The sequence below is a fragment of the Lissotriton helveticus genome, chromosome 2_2, assembly GCF_964261635.1.
Source record: "Lissotriton helveticus chromosome 2_2, aLisHel1.1, whole genome shotgun sequence".
Taxonomy (NCBI): domain Eukaryota; kingdom Metazoa; phylum Chordata; class Amphibia; order Caudata; family Salamandridae; genus Lissotriton; species Lissotriton helveticus.
The window spans coordinates 111,941,957-111,961,977 of NC_136060.1; the positions used below are offsets into that span (position 1 = coordinate 111,941,957).

General features: G+C 42.5%; 1 protein-coding gene across 1 annotated transcript in view; it reads left to right on the forward strand.

Moving 5' to 3' along the window:
• Positions 1-20,021, forward strand: part of LOC144821751 (uncharacterized) — a 1,041,341-nt gene that overhangs the window by 925,001 nt on the left and 96,319 nt on the right. Inside the window, exon 15 of the mRNA XM_078678951.1 lies at positions 984-1,043. Coding sequence (XP_078535077.1) covers positions 984-1,043 — 60 coding nt within the window. The remainder of the gene's footprint in view (positions 1-983; positions 1,044-20,021) is intronic.

The following is a 20,021-nucleotide window of genomic DNA, read 5'->3' on the forward strand; positions in this document are numbered from 1 at the left end:
ACATCCCATTGTAGCAATTTGTCCTCGGTTCCTGTGTCTTCTCCCATGTGAATCTGACTTTTTCCCTTATTGCCTCCCAGCCATGTAATTAAAACATCTTCTCTCCTTGCTTAGCTGCTAAAACAAAGACATTAGTTTGCCTAAAGAATGCTTTTCCACCTGCAATGCAGGCCTAAAGCGTTGGCTAACATAAGAATGTATCATTTAAAAATTACTTGTGGCATAATTAATTTTGCATTTCAACTAACACATTTACCTAATTATGAAAAGTACAATTATTGAACACATCTAATACATGAGTAATATCAAACTTCACAACACGATTCTCTATGTTGGAATTTTCTGCTAGTTATATTTATTTCCTACGTTAACTCTCCATACTACTTGCCAATAAACTAAAGTAGGTCACGTATATACATTAACTCGGTTCACAGTTCTAACATTCACATTACAGAAGACAGGGTTAAATGCAGAAGCACTCTACAAGTGATTATGATGCATCCCTGCAAATAAGTAAAATGCAAATGCGAAAATTCCAGTCTATTATGAGTATTGAGAAAGCTAGAACTATTGACTTGGCCAATGCTTGTTTTTGAAAACATACAAAGGTGCTGCTAGTTGAAAAATGAGAAGATCTATTTTCTGAATATATAATCATTACAAAATTCCTGATAATCCAAATTCACGCCCAAAGGTAATTTTAATGCCCAAAAGAGGATTGCATGTTATGCTTGTCTTCTGACGACACGAGTGTTGCGTTTTCTAATGAAAAAGACGAAGTTGTTCCGAGGTTGACTTTTCGGAAAGAAACGCACTCCTTTCCTCCTTTTGGAGGGGGCCATCGAGATAGCTGATTGTCGTTGCTTTAAAGCAAGATGTAAAGAGCATGTTATTAATCGTCTTTGTCATTTGGAAGTGTGTATTGAATCTTTTAAGGTGGGCCTTTCTATTCATGTTTTTCTGTCTACCATCCATCCCTGCAGGTTACCTCGTCAGCTCCTCAGTTCATCACCGTTGGTGTCTTGGAACAAGGCGGCATTTTTGTGAGTTTCATTGATTCATGAGTCTGAGAAGAAGCCGTGCCTGTGCCTGTGAATGTGTCTGTGCAACAGCAAGCCAACTTCTGAATTACTCCACGCATTGATAGGCTCATTAATTTTAAGAACTCCTTCAAATTGTGTTTGCCATGGATGATGTCTGTTGATGTCCTCGCTTATTGTAATTTATTACAGCTATCACCATTACTTCACTGAATTTATTTCATGCTCTATTACCAATCTCTTTGTCATCCTTGACTGTGTAAAACAACATTATTTCTTCCTTGGGAATTTCGGTGTGCAGTGTACCTTGTTATGAACTTTTAACAAGCCTTGCCAAGCTACATGTTGTTCTACAAGCAGAGGAGGTACTCATGCTGAATTCATAATCTATGTCAAATTAGACTGTATAAAGTATTATATAGCCTTAATAATGTGAGTGCGCCAACAGTATGGCCTTTACCAAACCACCGTTTTTAAAGTACCACATTCTGAAAAGACTTCTTCATGAAAGAGTGCTTTCAAAAGTGAAACGTACTGCAAGAAAACACTTTTTTATGGTCTTTGGGTCAAATTGTAGATGGTCAGAGACCTGCCTTATAATATAAACCACTCACAGAGTGCAGTTCACACTCACATTTCACACGTTGTTTTCCCACAATTCATTACACTAAAAGCTATTCATCTTACTTACATTTCATTTATTTTTACACTAAAATACTCGCTCAGATATACTGGAAATCTCCCTTCACGCATTTCATGTTTTGTTCATGTTTTATTTTTGCGAGGAGAATATTCATTCTATTTAAGTGTGCTTCCATTATGCATAATATAAGGCTTTCTTAGTGCATGCACCACAAAGCATTACAGGAAAACTAGTGCAATCCCACCCCCAGGGATGATATAATCCAGTCTACTCTGCAAGCACAGATTGTGTAAAGTGGGTCAAATTACTTAATTTTCCCCACGTCAGTCCTCAACGTCACAGTAATAACTATTGATGCTGCCCGACCCCCCAGATAGAGCATGCTAACAAATATTTCCTTTTATTTTTATCAAAATCCATGAGCATGGTGTGCTGCAGGTTTCGGCATTGAGTCCCACCCTTTGTAATATTTATAGAGAGCCACTAGCCAAATTGGTTAAATCTTGGGGTGTGCATGTCGTCCCTTATGCACCAACAGGTAGCTCCTTTTGGCCTTCCAGGAGAACGAGACTAAAGCGCCATGGTGATGTCCAAACCAGATTATTCCAATAGTCTGTATTTGGGGCTACCAGTTTATTTGATTCAGCGTCATCAACCAATTGAGAATTTGCCAGCTCGTCTTGTCCTGAGGATTCCAGCGCAGGTCTCAGCGACCCCAAATTTACGTGAACTTCACTTGCTACCTATAATCAAGAAAATCGAATTTAAGGCATTAACTTTCGCCCTCAGAGCAATTGAGCAAAAAGGATCCCTTTACTTAAGGAGGAGAATTAAGCCTTACCATCAGGTTAGAGCATTGAGATCCAACAATCTTAAACATCTTTATCCCTCTCGGATCCACATGGCCAACAGAGGAGGTAGATCCTTTATTTTCCTTGCCTCTAAGCTTTGGAAAGATCTTCCTCGCACCCTGAGCTTCAATCCATCTGTCATTGTCTTTAGAAAGAATGTAAAAATTCCTATCTGGATGGAATTTGATTTATACTGTACAGTCTGCAGCACTTTTATACCTTTACTGCTAACGCCGCGATGCCACTTCCGTAACAGCAGTGTGCTTTATAAGTGGCTTTTTATTGTATTCCCAAAACAACTAATGATGATATTTAAATTAGAATTCATGCTTATTTAGGGTACCTATTATTGATGTTAAAGCACAAGTTCTTTGCTGAAAGAAAACATTGTCATGCTGCTTTGGTCGATATTTATTGATTAATGCAAAGATTTGCTTCATTGTTTAGTTTTCAAACCTTTAAAACCACTGAGGCCTTAGTTGTCTTTTCTCTGTTTCATCCAATGAGAGCATTCTAACCTCAGGGATAGCACTGATATCTGAGGACTGTTTTTTTTTCAAAATTCTCTTCAGGTGAATCATCTCACACCAAATATTTCCGAATCAGGCATGCACCCTTTTTTCTCTCTTGGTCCATACATTTCAGCCCAGGAATCTGCTACCTACAAGTTTGAAAGCTCACCATCCAAAAATGCAGATGAAATTCATACCAATCATAGCTAGGCACATCATCTTCTGTGCACAAAAATCCCTAAAGTATCCTTTTTCAGTTTTTAAAATCTGTATTGAAAGATCCAGTCTGAGAAATTAAGAGACAATTTCCAGCGGGCATTTCTTTCCAGTGTCTGAACAACCGTGAATGTTTTGTATCATCTGTATATGTCACATTGCTTCTATTACGTTATAAAATTGCAAGATCAGTGTTTGGATCCCAGTTCATCCCTTTGTATACTCTAAAGAGGTAAAAACATGCCCTAAACTAGAGATGCCAGGTCTCCATTATCTTGAGAGGTTCTCTAATATTTGGCTCTCACTGCAAGCATATTCTAGAAAACTTTATTCGATATACTGCTTTTCCTTTGTTATGTCATTTATTATGATACGTTGTTTATGATACATTTTAGTATGACTGTTCGGATGGTGAGCATTTAAGTGCCCACTTAACATCAACTTTAAAAAAGCATTGGCAAAACCAATAGGCCTGGCTTCGTCCATCAGAGTTTTGGCAAAGCTTGTTTTGTCATGTCTTTTGTAAACCTTTATTGTTTTTGAAGCTGCTGGTCATTTTTAAATCTAAAAAACATTGACTGAATGCAAAGCTAGAAAGAACAAAAGAAGTAATGAAAGAAGAAAGAAATAAATAAATAATGAAAGAAATAATGCAAGAAAGAAGGAAAGGAGCAATGAAAGATTTAAAGAAACAGTAAACCAAGAAAAAAGGAATAAAAAAAGGAAACTCAAGAAAGAAAGAATGAAAGAAAAAGGAATGAAAGTATGAGTAAAAAAGGAGAGAAGGAATGAAAGAAAAAAGTAAAAAAGATAGAAGAAAGAAAGAATTAATGCAATGCAGAAGGAATTACAAATTAAAGAAACAAGTAATGAAAGAAAGAAGGAAATAGGACTGAAAAAAATGCAAGAACACAGGAAGCAAAGAAAGAAGGAAGAAGGAAACAAAGAAAGGTAGAAGTAAGGAAAGAATGAAGAAAATAAAAAAGTATTACTAGTGCTCCAAATTAATCATGAAAAGGGCTGGTATTCTTCCTGAGCAAATGTTATTTCAGAACCATTGGTAATATTGAGTCCAGAATAGACATGTTCTAAAGAATTGTCTACTTATGAATTCACATGGATAATTTTGAAGGAATTTACAACAGAATTGCCAGGAGACAGGAACTGATAAAGCGTGGAAGTTGGCCTGTGCTCACATCTGGTATAAAACATTCTGCTGTCACATCAGACTCTAAACACAAAGGCAACATTAAAGTAAAACATTCAAAACAAAAACATTGGCAAAGAAGGAAAGTACCGCTTGTGTGGATGTTGTTCTTGTGAAAGGGAAAAATGCAGTCACTCAAAGTGATGTTTACCAGTGGCTGCCGTGGTCTGACCCCCTGCACTATGGTAGATGCTGTAGTGTGAATGACACACCAGTAGACAAATAGATGAGGAAAGATGTCTGAAAGCCCCTTTAAATAAGTATGTTGTAAATATATTAGTTAAAAAAAATCAAAAGGTCTAGGCTAAACGCCAGAATTAATGAAGATTGAGAGGCCCCCATTTTTTACCACATGATGCAGTCTGAAGAAGAGATCAAGACATCGGACTTCATGTTTTTGACAGTGTATTGTTATTAGTCACTTACAGCTCCCAGTGGGAAGTATTATTGCTCTACTAAGCTTCAGACCTGGATAAATGCTTTGCCAAGACATTAATCAGATTAGATGCTCCTCCCGTGGTAGACAAATGGCATGCTGCCGCCATGTTATTAATTTCATCAGGCCACTGGCAGATCGACAATTGAAAAAGTGAGTGAGATGTTACATCATTGTTATCTAGCCAACAGTATCATGGAAAACAGTATTATGGGTAATGGTCAAGATTGCAATACAAATGAGGAGAAAGTGTTTTTTTTCATTTTTCTGCCAGAGGTGAACCATGTTAAGTGATTATGAGGAGCACTTGTTCTGTTGTTATAAGTTTTATCTGGGTTTCCTCTCTGTACGCTTACATTTATTTTAAATTTGTCAGGTAAACTGTCATTGTTGTACAATGCAGCATTTAATTGCTCACTTGTACCTCATTTAGCAATGTGAGTCAGGAATGCATTGCTTTATTGTTGATCAAACTTTTGTTTTCCAGTTTGATAGGATGTTTGTCCAGTTCAGGTTTTGGTTCCGCGCTGTGGGCGTTTTATATTGACATTTTTAACATGGGCGGACACAATATTTACTTAGCCAAAACAACATTTGCTCAGAAACCAGCTGTCGGCGGTATCAAACCTGCCAAATATGAAGACTCCATAGTCTTGATTCCAATTCATGTCGCTTTAATCCGTCACCAGACACTTCCTGTGGCAGCTCCCCCGCTAAGGTGGAGGAGCTTCGTCCCACTGCTCAAAAGGAAAAATAAAATGATAATAACTTGCATTATTATCATTTTATTTTTCCTATTCGGGTCAGAGGTGGGGCAGTGCAGTCCAGGGCGTAGAAGTGGTGTGCACTTTCCTAAGTACGCATAAACTGTTTGGGTAGCCCTCTTGGCAGGGTTGGATTGGGATTGAAAATCGGCCCGGGCAAGCAAAAAAAAAAATCGGCCCTCATTTGCGTAAACACTCCTCAAATCACTGCTTTGGCGTAATCTTCTAAAAAGAACTTTAGGAGGGGAAGTAAAAAAAATGCACGCGTTAGTTTACAATGGTGAAACAAGTGAGGCCACTTCTACTCAGCCCCCCTGCCCCCGCTCAGTATGTGCACACATTAATGGGCCGGCCAGCTAGACAAAGGGAGTGACTCCTCTGCCTGTTGCTAAATGGAGGCAATGAGCGCCCATCTTCCTTTAGAAAGGCCACTCAGACACCCACTGGGCCGCTGGCTGTATTCAAACAATATGGGCAAATGCACGCCCCCCCCCACCCCCAAACGTCTCAAAAAAGCAGCCCAAAGCAGAACCCGGACACCGGCCCCTCAGGCATTGCCCGAATGCCCATGTTACCAATCCGAGGCTGCATCTTGGGTTGATTAACTGTTCATGTGCACTTTACGTGTTCCTACCAGGCTGCATTACGCAGCCTGGTTAAGAACATGCACAGATCCACTTTCCACGCTGAACGCTGATTCACAGGGCTCAGACCAATCACAACGCTGAATTGAAGCATTGTGATTGGCTCAAGGGAGCCTGTCTGCCCAGGTGCTTCCTGCGGCTGCTGGCCGGAACAGAGAAGGGGGGCTGGCTGGCTGCTAAAGTTAAAGGTCAGTCCTACTTTTTATTGCATTCCTCCCCTCTCCCCTGCCACACCATCCTCTACCGGTGACAGCTGCTACTGAACACTTACTGCCCCTTTATCTAACTCTTGCAGTATAGTTTGAATTCATGTTTCTACCTTTGTCACTGTTTTCCCATCTTCCGATTCATTCTTTGTTTCCCCTTTTGTATTTTTCTCTTTCTTGCTCTGGATCAAAGTCTGTTCAGGAAAAATAAATGCTGGTACCCAAAAATGAATGCTGGTGGGCCCCTCTTGCAAACATTGGCTCAAGTTAGGCAGTGGGTGGACACCAACTGTGCAGTGCAGCAAGGGAGGTAGACAACCCAAGAGTAGTGTACTCTTTCCAACACTGCGCTCGAAGGCATGCTCCTGAAGGTTAGTATGCTCTTTTTTCTAACTGTTAATGGAGAATTGACCTATTACAGGATAGAGTGCAGTACTTTGGGTATGTGTATATCTGTGTGTTATTGCATCTGTGTTTCTGTGTCTAAGTGCACTTCCCATCCTTTGGCATAGAGCAACACATTTACACATGCATGTACGCACACACATGTACACTTGCTTACGTTCACAGGTGCACACAGTTGTATTCATTTAACTCACTCACTGACTTGTGGAGGAGGGTTTTATTGTCACCACACATATCCTCTCATCTCACACACACGAACACACAAATGTCCATTCACACACTCATTTACCCACAAATAAACACAGCCACTCCTCCTTTCTGTGAGTGAGCATATATTGGTGAGAGTGTGTGTGTGTAGTGGAAGTGTGTGAGTAAGTGGGTTTGTTTTTGAGTTTCTAGATGCATTATTATGTGAGGCATGAGGCATGTCTGTGTGTAGGCAAAACGAGCAAACACCAGTGGTTAATTTGTAAACACATATGTACCAGTGCTCTCATCAGGCGGCAGCTTGCTCCAGCCCATTTCTCCTGGTAGCGCCTCCTAAAACAGAACCAACTACTAAACATGAAAGTGGGGAGAGGATGTGGTGTAATTGCCAGAGCTGTCAACTTCGGAGCTGGGAAACCAGGATCGAGTCTTGGCGTCTGCTCAATATAATGTGATTCTGGACAAATCACAATCTCCCTGTAGATGATTAACATGTGCTCATGAATAGCACCAGTGTTGATGATCAAGGGCTGGTGCTGAGCACCAAAAAACACCAGCTCAAATTAAGCCCTGGTGAACACACTCTGAAAGGGCCTTTAATTTTTTAAATGGTGTAAATCCATTCAGTAGTTCCTGGGAAATTAAAAAAAAAATATCAATATCTGAGCACCGAGGAGGGTTTGCTAACCCTCCCAAGCACGTGCTTCATTCTGAATAGCTGCCAACACTCCAAACCAGGAAGTGTTGGCAGCCATCTTGTGAATTGGTAACCAAGTCACAAGAAAAGAGTTAAACAAAATGAAAAACAAGAAAAGGGGCCAGGGTACAAACACCCTGACCCCCTAGGCCTGCTCAGGGGGCCCAAAAAAGTATTTAAAAAAAAGAAATAATCGGCCAAAGTCGTACTGGGAGTGCGAATCCAGCCGAGAAAAAAAAACCAAAGCACCGGCTCCTGCAGACCCAGGGACCGCCACCTCCCTGGGGCTTGTAAAATCATGCATGGGGGCTCCTACCCCCCACATTGCCACGGGGACCGTCACCTTCCTGAGGCATTCATTATTATAGGCTTGGGGGCATCGTGGCCCGCCAAGCCTCAAGGACTGCCACCTCACTGCCCCGGGGACCACCACCTTCCTGGGGCATACACTAATGGTGGGGGGCCGATGGGGTTCTCTTGTGTCCTGAGGACCTTAGGACACAAGTGGACTTCATTCCCTGAGCAGCAGGGCACCAGGAGGCACGTTTGCAGAGTGGTGTAAAAAGGGGGTGTGGCCTCGAACCACTCTCTGCAATCCAGCTCAGTGGGGGTTACTGGAGGTACTTGGTGGGTTAGTTGGCACACAGGGACCATCATGTGGAAAGGGGACTTCATCCTCCAACCAAGAGCATGCCAAGAGGTGTGTTTTCAGAAGGGTGGGAAAAGGGGGCGTGGCCTGTGTCCACCTCTCAACAATCACCACTCTTTAGAAGATTTACATGGCTCCTCCTGCTGACATTGTTCTCCCTTTTGGAGTGCAAAATGTTACCTATGCCGACGACACTCTATTGGTTGTCGCTTTGAACCACACCAACAAAGCATCTATCTGCCTTGGCCCATGCCTTGAAGAAGTGATGAGATGGATGAAACATTCCCATCTTAAACTGAATGGGGACAAGACTGAGCTTATGCTCCTCAGTAATCCATCCCTCTCTGAATTAGTCCCCACCTGGCCTACATGTATGGCCCTATGCCTGCCCCTAAATCAGAGATGAAGAGCCTTGGTGTCCGGCTTGAATCAGGGTTCGGTTTTAAAACTCAAACCAGAAAGGTTGTTGCCTCTTGCTTTGGCATTCTAAGAATGTTGCTTCCTCTGTTACATCTTCAGGTCAGAAAGCTTGTAGTCCAAGCGCTTATTTTGTCTCACTTGGACTATGGAAATGCCTTGTACCTTGGTGCCCCCAGCGTGGTCCTGGCCAAACTTCAAACCATGCAGAACTGTGCTGCTAGGATTCTTATGGGAATTAGCAGCCGCCAAACAGCAAGGCCAGCCTTAAAGGCTCTCCACTGGCTCCCAGTCCTGGAAAGAGTCCAATTCAAAGCCCTGTGTATTACTCACAGGCTGATAGGATGGAAAGGACCTGCTATTGTTTCTTCCTTGCAGGGCCGTACTGGCCATAGCGGGCACTGGACAATCCCCCGGTGTGCCGCATGGGTGGGGGCCGTTTTTGTTACAGGGCTGTTTTTGCAGCATAGCTGCAAAATCATCCCTGTACCAAAATCGGCCAAAAACCGGCCCGGCAAAGAGCTCGGCGGCACCTCCAACCCCCAAGTGGGGAGGGGGCCGGCCGAGCTCTTTGCCAGGGCCGGTTGTGGTTCCCAGTCCGGCGCTTCTTCCTTGGACCAGCCCTACCTAGCTAATAGGGCCCTTCGCTTTAATGATCTTCATCTGGCCTATGTAGCCCAGAATCAAGAGGGCTAGAAGCAGTGGCTGTCTTTTCTCTTACAATGCTGATAAGCTGTGGAATTCACTCCCTCTGCAGCTACGACGAAAGGAACCCAACCATTTGGCTTTCCGCAAAATGCTTAAAACTTGGCTTTTCCCCAAATATCCCACCTCAGCTTTAAATGGGTTCCGCCCATAGCACTGGGATGCCCTCGGGTAACCACGAGCTTTAAAAAAACTGTTTTTATTTCATGTCATCCCACTGTAAGGGGCTTACTGGAGGTAAGAGGTAGGCTAGTTGGCCCCTAACAACCCCCAGCAGGGAAGGGGACTTCAATCGCCATCCAAGAGCACACAAGGGAGCACGTTTGCAGAGTGGTGGCAAAGGGGGCGTGGTCTGGTATAATAACTTAGCAATCCTGCGGTGTGGTACTTACTGGACGGATTGCTAAGACGTCTTTGGAGGCCATTTCCCCCTTTCTTCAGCACTCTGCAAATGCGCCTCCTGGCACATTACGGGATGGGGCAAGAAGCCCTCCTGGTACCTCCTGTAAGTCCCACGCAGCAGAATTCCTGATTGCTGGTCGAAGGCCCAGCACCCTTTCTCCACCATTCTGCAAACGCGACTACTAGTTAAAGAAGTGTTTGCAATGTAATAGGTTTTGCATTTGCGAGAGTTAGAGCTATTGCCATTGTAAATGTAAACGTTTTTTAATAATGTTTTTGGAGTGGATGTACGTTGTGTGTAGTGGAATTATGTGGTAAGTTGTGCAGTGAAATTATGTGGATAGAAAGTATGTGGTATTTTTTTATAGGAATCATGTAGAGTGGGAATATGTGTTATGGAGAGTAATTACGTGGTATGGTATTCTGTGTTGTGGAGTGGTAACCTCAGGTTTAGTCTTCCTCGTTTCCATGGAAGCTCAATTATGAACTCAGTGAGACAAAACAAGAAGGAATCACTGAGGAGCACTTGTGGATCTAATAAGAGATATGAGTAGGGCCACTGGAATTAACCGACGTTCACACAATTATACATTTTCCGCATTAGCCACATATTTCATCATCTGCTCCCTAATCTGGTGATTTGAACAAAAAAAGCATTGTTTCTAGCTCAATCGGCCCAATTGTTCCCAAAATTGCAGCGCCATGGGTTACAGCATGGTAGAAGGCCCTTTGCAAAGCTGGAATGGTCATGAGTTACATATTGCGAAATGTGGGTATTAAACTGGTACTAATAGTGCACAAACCTCTCTTCTTTCTGTGCCTCTCTTGCCTCTTTCTGCATTGCTCTTGCTTCTTTCTGTACCTTTCTTTCTCTTTCTGAACTCACCATCTTAATTTGACTTGCCTCTTTCTGTACTTCTCTTGCCCCTTTCTGCACCTCACTTGCCTCTTTCAGAACCTCTGTTGCTTTTTCTATAGATCTATTGCCTCTTCTGCACCTCCTTGCCTCTTTCTGTGACTCTCTTGCCTCTTTGTTTATTTCTCTTGCCTGTTTCTGCAGTGGCCTTGCCTCTTTCTGTACCTCTCTTGCCTCTTTCTGTACCTCACTTGCATCTTTCGGTACCTCATACTTTTCCTTCTGCACCTCTCTTGCCTCTTTCTGCACTTCTTGAGCTTCTTTCTGCACCTCTATTGCCTCTTTCTGCAACTCTGTTCACTCTTTCTGCACCTTTCCTGCCAGTTCTTGTACCTCTCTTGCCTCTTTCTGTACCTCTGTTGCTTTTGTCTGCACTTCTCTTGCTCTTTCTGCAACCCGGTGCGCCTCTTTCAGCACCTCTGTTGCTTTTTTCTGCACTTCTCTTCCCTCTTTCTGCACCCCTCCTGCTTCTTTCTGTTCCTCTCTTGCCTCTTTGTGCACCTCTCCTACCTTTTTCTGCCACCCACTTGCCTCTTTTTTCACCTCTGCTGGTTCTTTCTGCATAGCTCTAGCTTCGTTTCACACCTCACTTGCCTCTTTCTGTACTTCTATTACTTCTTTGTACCCTTCTGTTGCTTATTTCAACAATTCCCTTGCCTCTTTCTGCACTTATATTCCTTCTTCCTGTACCCCTTCTGCCTCTTTCTGTACCTCTCTTGCCTCTTTCTGAACCTCTCCTACCTCTTTCTGTACCCCTCTTGCCTCTTTTTGCACCTCTGTTGGTTCTTACTGCACTGCTCTTGCTTCTTTCTGAACCTCACTTGCCTCTTTCCGCACACCTCTTGTCCCTTTCTGCACCTCACTTGCCTCTTTCAGCACCACTGTTGTTTTTTTCTGTAGATCTTTTGCCTCTTTTTGCACCTTTCTTGCCTCTTTCTACAACTCTCTTGCCTCTTTCTGTACATCACTTGCCTCTTTTTACACTTCTCTTACGTCTTTCTGCACCTCTGTTGCCACATTCTGTACTTCACTGGCTTCTTTCTGTACCCCCCTGCTTTTTCTGCACTTTTCTTGCTTCTTTCTAAACCTCTCTTGCCTCTTCCAGCTCCTCTCTTGCCTCTTTGTGCATTTTCCTTGCCTGTTTCTGTACTTCCATTGCCTCTTTCTGTACCTCAGTTGCCTCTTTCTGCACTTCTTTTGCTTCTTTCCACACGTTTGTTGCTTCTTTAATCAATTCTCTTGCTTGTTTCTGTACTTCTCTTGCATCTTTATGCACCTCTGTTGCCTCTTTCTAAACCTCAATTGCTTCTTTCTGCAGCCCTCTTGCCTCTTTCCGCACCATTTTTTCTCTTCCTGCATCTCTCTTCCCCCTTTCTGTACTTTTCCTCCTGTTTCTGCACCTATCTTGCATCTTTCTGTACCTCTGTTGGTGGTTCTGTCTGCACTTCTCTTGCTCTTATTGAACCCTTTGCGCCTCTTTCAGCGGCTCTGTTGCTTCTTTTTGAACTTCTCTTGCTTCTTTCTTCACCCCTCCTGCCTCTTTCAAGACCTCTTGTGCCTCTTTGTGCACCTCTTCCACCTTTTTCTGTACCGCTCTTGCTTCTTTCTGCACTGCTCTTGCTTCTTTCTGTACCTCACTTGCCTCTTTGTGTACTTCCCTTGCTTCTTTCTACACCCCTCCTGCCTCTTTCTGTACTTCTCTTGCCTGTTTGTGTACCTGTCCTGCTTCTTTCTGCACTTCTCCTGCTTCTTTCAGCACCTCTGTTGCTTCTTTCTGAATATCTCTTACTTCTTTCTGCACCTGTACTGCCTCTTTCTATACCTCTCTTGCCTCTTTCAGTACCTCACTTGAATCTTTCTGCACCTCACTCTTTTTCTTCTGTACCTCTCTTGCCTCTTTCGGCAGTTCTCTTGCCTCTTTCTGCACTTCTTGAGCCTCTTTTGCCTCTTTCTCCACCTCAATTGCCTCTTTCTAAAAGTCTCTTGCATCTTTCTGCACTTCTCTTGCTAGTTTCTCCACCTCTCTTGCATCTTTCTGCACCTCTGTTTTCTCTTTCTGCACCTCGCTTGCTTCTTTCTTCACCCCTCTCCCCTCTTTCTGCACCTCTCTTGCCTCTTTCTGCACCCCTGTTTACTCTTTCTGTACCTTTCCTGCCTGTTCCTGTACTTCTCTAACCTCTTTCTGTACTTCTGTTGCTTTTTCCTGGACTTCTCTTGCTCTTTCTGTACCCTTTGCGCCTCTGTCAGCACCTCTTTTGGTTTATTCTGCACTTTTCTTCTTTCTTTCTGCACCCCTCCTGCTTCTTTCTGTTCCTCTCTTACCTCTTTGTGCACTTCTTCTACTTTTTCCTCACCCCACTTGCCCCTTTTTTCACCTCTGTTGGTTCTTTCTGCACAGCTCTTGCTTCTTTCTGCACCTCACTTGCCTCTTTCTATACTTCTATTGCTTCTTTGTACACCTCTGTTGCTTCTTTCAGCAATTCCCTTGCCTCTTTCTGCACTTCTCTTCCTTCTTTCTGTACCTCTATTGCCTCTTTCTGTACCTCTCTTGCCTTTTTGTGTACCTCTCCTGCCTCTTTCTGTATCCCTCGTGCCTCTTCTTGCACACCTCCGTTGGTTCTTTCTGCACTGCGCTTGCTTCTTTCTGCACCTCAGTTGCCTTTTTCTGCACACCTCCTGCCTCTTTCTGCACCTCCTTCGCTCTCTTTCTGAACCTTTCTTGCCTCTTTCTGTACCTCTCTTGCCTCTTTCTGCGCTTCTCTTGCATCTCTCTGCACCTCTGTTGCCGCATCCTGTACTTCACTGGCTTCTTTCTGCACCCCTCCTGCCTCTTTCTGCACTTCTCTTGCTTCTTTCTAAAACTCTCTTGCTTCTTTCTAATCCTCTCTTGCCTCTTCCTGTTTCTCTCTTGCCTCTTTCTGCACCTCTATTGCCTCTTTCTGCACTTGTCTTGCTTCTTTCTGCACCTCTATTGATTCTTTCTTCACCCTTCTTCCCTTTTTTGCATCCCCGTTGTCTTTTCTGCTGTTCTATTGCCATTTTATGCACCTCTCTTGCCTCTTTCTTCTCCTCAATTGCCTTTTTCTGCACTTCTCTTGCTTCTTTCCGCATGTCTGTTGCTTCTTTCAGCAATTCTCCTGCTTCTTTCTGCACCCATTTTATCTTTCTGCATCCCTTTGACCTCTTCCTGCACCTCTCTTGCCTCTTTCTGTACCTCTGTTGGTTCTGTCTGCACTTCTCTTGCTCTTTCTGAACCCTTTACGCCTCTTTCAGCCCCTCTGTTGCTTCTTTCTGAACTCCTCTTCCTTCTTTCTGCACCCCTCCTGCCTCTTTCAAGACCTTTCTAGCCTCTTTGTGCACCTCTTCTTCCTTTTTCGGCACCTCTCTTGCCTCTTTCTGCACCCATCTTGCCTCTTACTGCACTTCTTTTGCGTCTTTCTGCACCTCTGATGCCGCATTCTGCCCTTCACTGGCATCTTTCTGCACCCCTCCTGCCTCTTTCCGTACTTCTCTTGCTTCTTTCTAAACCTCTTGCCTCTTCCTATTCCTATCTTGCCTCTTTATCCATTTCTCTTACCTGTTTCTGTACTTCCAATGCCTCTTTCTGTACCTCTCTTGCCTCTTTCCGCACCTCTATTGCATATTTCTGCACTAGTCTTGCTTCTTTCTGCACCTCTCTTGCTTCTTTCTGCACCCTTCTTCCCTTTTTTGCATCCCCATTGTCTCTTTCTGCTGTTCTATTGCCATTTTATGCACCTCTCTTGCCTCTTTATTCACCTCAATTGCACTTCTCTTGCTTCTTTCCGCATGTCTGTTGCTTCTTTCAGCAATTCTCCTGCTTGTTTCTGCACTTCTTTTGCTTGTTTCTGCACTTCTTTTGCTTGTTTCTGCACCCCTCTTGCCTCTTTCTGCATCCCTGTTTTATCTTTCTGCATCTCTTTTACCTCTTTCTGCACCCCTGTTCCCTCTTTCTGTACTTTTCCTGCCTGTTTCTGGACCTTTCTTGCCTCTTTATGCACCTCTGTTGGTTCTGTATGCACTTCTATTGCTCTTTCTGAACCCTTCACGCCTCTTTCAGTCCCTCTGTTGCTTCTTTCTGAACTCCCCCTCCTTCTTTCTGCACCCTTCCTGCCTCTTTCAAGACCTCTCTTGCCTCTTTGTGCACCTCTTCTACCTTTTTCGGCACCTCTCTTGCCTCTTTCTGCACCTATCTTGCCTTTTTCTGCACTTCTTTTGCGTCTTTCTGCACCTCTGATACCGCATTCTGTACTTCACTGGCATCTTTTTCACCCCTCCTGCCTCTTGCCGTACTTCTTTTGCTTCTTTCTAAACCTCTCTTGCCTCTTCCTCTTCTTATCTTGCCTCTTTATCCATTTCTCTTGCCTGTTTCTGAACTTTCATTGCCTCTTTCTGTATCTCTCTTGCCTCTTTCTGCACTTGTCTTGCTTCTTTCTGCTCCCTTCTTCCCTTTTTTACATCCCCATTGTCTCTTTCTGCTGTTCTATTGCCATTTTCTGTACCTCTCTTGCCTCTTTCTGCACCTCAATTGCCTCTTTCTGCCCTTCTCTTGCTTCTTTCTTCACGTCTGTTGCTTTTTTAACCAATTCTCATGCCTATTGCTGCACTTCTTTTGCTTATTTCTGTTCCTCTCTTGCGTCTTTATGCACCTCTGTTGCCTCTTTCTAAACCTCAATTGCTTCTTTCTGCAGCCCTCTTGCCTCTTTCTGCACCCCTTTCTTCTCTTACTGCATCTCTCTTCCCTCTTTCTGCACCTGTGTTTCCTCTTTCTGCACTTTTCCTGCCTGTTTCTGGACCTCTCTTGCCTCTTTCTGTACCTCTTTTTTTTTAATTTTTATTGAAGTTGTTTCCAGATTTATACAGTACAAATCAAAAAAAAAGAGAAAAAAAAATTTGCAGCAAAGTATAATTACATTGACTTTCAATTTAACGCATAAACAAAACAATTTACTCAAAGTAACATCCCCAAATTAGATCACATTTTCTAATGCACCCGACTCTTTGAGCGTATAACAGTTTGCTTTTCCTAACCCTTTTGTCCAGCCAATCCTGCATTGTCGGGACCTGTATTGAAAGCCAGTTCTGCAATAATAAAGATCTAGCAACAGCCATTATAATAAAAACCAGTTTGGCCAAGTTGCTTGGAAATGTACAATCAGGACCATATCCGAACAATAGCATTGTTACATTCCATGGAACTAATAACCTACATTAAGTTTTTAAGAAACCAATGATCTCTTCCCAAAACCGCTTAGTTTTGGGACAAAGCGCCATAATATGTGACCAATTAGCTTGATCACAAATACAATGTCTAAAACAAATGGCAGACGCACTGTTATACATTTGAGCAATTATCACTGGTGTACGATATAATAGCCATTTGCTGAAATACATCATTCGACGCCAATTGGCACCCCGCAGTGTACACAAATTAAACTGATTAACAGTTTTCCATATTTCAGTTGAGACTATCAAATTTTCCTGATTGTACCATTTACAAATAGCTTTAGAAGTCAACTCTCCCTCCCAACTTTGTGTCAGACACTGTTTCCATACTCCAGGTTTCTTTACCACATTATTAACAAAAAGATCTAATACAAGAGTGGAAGTGGAATTCGAAATGGTGCCGGGATCTAATTGCACCAACATAGGATAAATTAAGTTGATATAGGAACCAATTAACAAAAAATTGCCAGGGTTCCTACCTAACATCTCATTGGCAGTGAGCCAGGTCCCATTGACCAGAAAATCGGCTAATGTTTTAAATCCTACCCGGCCCCAGTTTTCTATAACAATAAAGTCGATGTTAATCCTTAAGAGAGAAAACACACCAGCTAGAGGAGTTAATAAATGAAAGGGAGGAAGAGAATATCTCTTGAGCATCGCATCACGCCGTTTAAAAAACCAATTTAAGATCTTATACCACACAAATTTGGGTGATTTTGGCACATACAGAGGCGAAGGAAATTGAATTTCTGAACATATCAATTAAAAAAAAGTTTATAAAAAAAACAGTTGTTGAGTTTATATTCTTAAATCTCTCTAAGTACTGCGCAAAATAGGCATAATAATAATCTTTCAAATTTGGTAAGGAAAGACTGCCATATTCAGTTTCTGCAGTTAAAGTCCGTATATCTAATCTGGGTGTTTTTTATTCTATTTTGGAGAAAAAAATACCAGGCAAATGGACTGGCATTGATGCAAATAAAAAATTAAAAAGAGGGAGAATTGACATTTTAATTAAATTAATACGGCCTAGAATAGTTAAAGGCAGAGGGTCCCAACGGGCAAACATCGATTGAACTTTTTTTATTAACGGAACAAAATTAAGTGTATATAAATCCAGAATATTAGAGGAGAACAGAATCCCCAAATATCTTTTTGGATTTAAGTTGATGCAACCTTGCACATCTTTGTGTAAGACTGGGTATGCACCCCCACATACCAAAATTTCAGTCTTTTTTGTTGTTGATTCGATATCCTCCCAGGGATTCAAACTCTTCAAAAATTTGAAAAATATATGTCTGTGATTCCAAATCAGGTTTAATAAGTAACATAATATCGTCTGCATAAAGTTTAATTTTGGCCATGGAGGGAACTGGTGATGAGATCTGGGGGCAATTCCTAATAGCAATAGTTAACGGTTCAATAAAAAAAGCAAAAAGGATAGGGGACAGAGGGCAACCTTGCCTGGTGCCACGTTGCACTACGATTGAGCCTACTGATACTTTATTAATAATTATGTTTGCACAAGCACCACCGTACAAATTTTTTATCAGATTAATGATACGTTGAGATATGGCAAACTTAGTTAAAATGAAAAAAAGAGTATCCCAAACCACCAAATCAAATGCTTTCTCTGCATCTAAAAGTAGAACCAAGGCCTGTTCCCCACGTGCTTCAAAATAATCTAATGCCTCAACCAAAAAGTGTGCATTAGTAAATAATTGTCTCCCTGTTATAAAACTGTTTTGATCAGGATGGATCAAGTCTGCCGTATAACTATTGAGACAAAGTGAAATCAGCTTAGTAGTTATTTTATAATCTGAATTTAATAAAGTGAATGGCCTGTAAGAGTTCGGATCATTGGATGCTTTCCCTTTTTAAAAAAAACTAATAACTGTGCCTTCATGGAAAGATTCCGGGACTTGCCCTCCTTCCAACATTGAGTTCAATATTAGCAAAAAAAATCACTGAAGGAACCGAGAAAAACTTAAAAAAATTCTGAAGGGAAACCATCGGGGCCACAAGCTTTACCTAATGGAAGGTTTTTTACAACTTCTTCCAATTCTACTTTAGTAAAAGGTTTTTGCATAAACCGCTGATCTTCGAGGGATAAATTTGGAATTTTGTATCGGTCTAGGAAATCGGAAAATTTTTGATGCTCAAAACTATGTTATGTCGAGTAAATACTATCGTAGTGTTTAAACATGATAGAATTTATTTCACCCTGGTCACATGTATCAATATGAGTAAGAGGGTCTTTTAGAGAATGAATCAGATTTGAGGCCGCCTGCTCTTTTACTTGCCAAGCTAAAAATTTCCCTGAGAAATTACTCTCTTCATACACTTTTTGTGATTGTTTTCGAAAGGCAGTTTCACTTTGTTCATAATAATGAGCGCTGAGCGCTTGTTTAGATTCCCTCAATTGATTTACTACTGCACAATTTGGTTGACGGTAAAGACTTAAAGTAAGTTCCTGGATTTTTTGAAGTAGAGAGTTCCTAGTACTTTTTACGGCATACCACTCAGCCGCATCTTTACTAATAAGAATACCCTGTACGAAAGCTTTTAACGAATCCCAGATAACACGAAGAGGGGCCGTGCCTACATTTTGATCAATGAACTCCACTATCTCCACCTTTAATGCCGATATCCACTTCATATCCTGTAAATACATTTTATTTAACAGCCATCTTTTCGGAACATTCGTTCTCCAGTATTAGGGGTGTCTTTCATAGATTCACATGCCTGAATCATTCCCCGTCGTCGGAGTGGGAGTCCCACGGTACATAAAGAAGCAATAATATGCCATAAATATGTAGTAATACTAATAGAAATGAACCAGGAAGTAAAGCAGCCAATGCTACAGTAGGCAAAAAACTTCCACATCTATGACTCTCATAGTCATTATGTATAGTCCAAACTACAGCCAATCAGGCGCCAGCACCCACCAGAATGTTCTCCCCAGAGGCTCAGGCTCTCAGATTTTCTACCGCACGTCGTGTGAAAGGGAGTCTCCCTGAGCTCTGCTCAGTTTCTTACTTCTAACTCCATTTGTTTCTACTTTTAAGGATGTCTTCTAAGAAATCTCTCTTTAGAGCCTGTGATTGCTGTGGTAAGCTTCGGCTTTTTGAAAGAGATCCACATAAAAAGTGTATCTATTGTCTCTACCCAGATCACCAGGCCTCTGACTGTAAGATCTGCAGAACCATGCCTCAAAAGACTCTCAGGGATAGAGAGGGTTGTTTACTTCTGTGGTTGAAAAGGCTAAAGGATTCTTCTAATCCTGCTTCTGAGGTAGGCAGCATTGCCTCTGGTTCTACTTCAGCCTCTAGGAAGAGGCCTGCGCCTGAAGGAATGTCATCTCCTAAGGCTAAGCTGACTAAAAAACAACCACCTTCTAAGGGACTGGATAAGCCTTCAACATCTAAGACTGTCCCCACAACCAAGGGCACTGAAAGTGCTTCTGTTTCCAAAAAAGGGACAAACCTCAAGTTTCCCCAGTCTTCTGAGAGGATTTTACCACAGACATCGTCTCCACCTACTACGATGTCCTCTTCAGCTTCCTCGTCGACGAGAACGACGACTACAGTGACATCGACGGTAACATTTTCCTCTCCTAAACCTGGTATGGTTATGTCATCGTCGACCGCGTCTCCAACTATGGTATTTGTTTCTGTAAGGCCTGTATCGTCGACGTCCGTCGTCGACGCCTCGTCGTCGACACCTCTAAAGGCTTTACCGTCGACAAAGAAGACTCCGTCGACGAGCTCGTCGTCGGGCTCCACGCCGTCGACGAAGACTGTCCCGTCGACGAAGAGTGTCCCGTCGACGAAGAGTGTCCCGCCGACGAATAGTGTCCC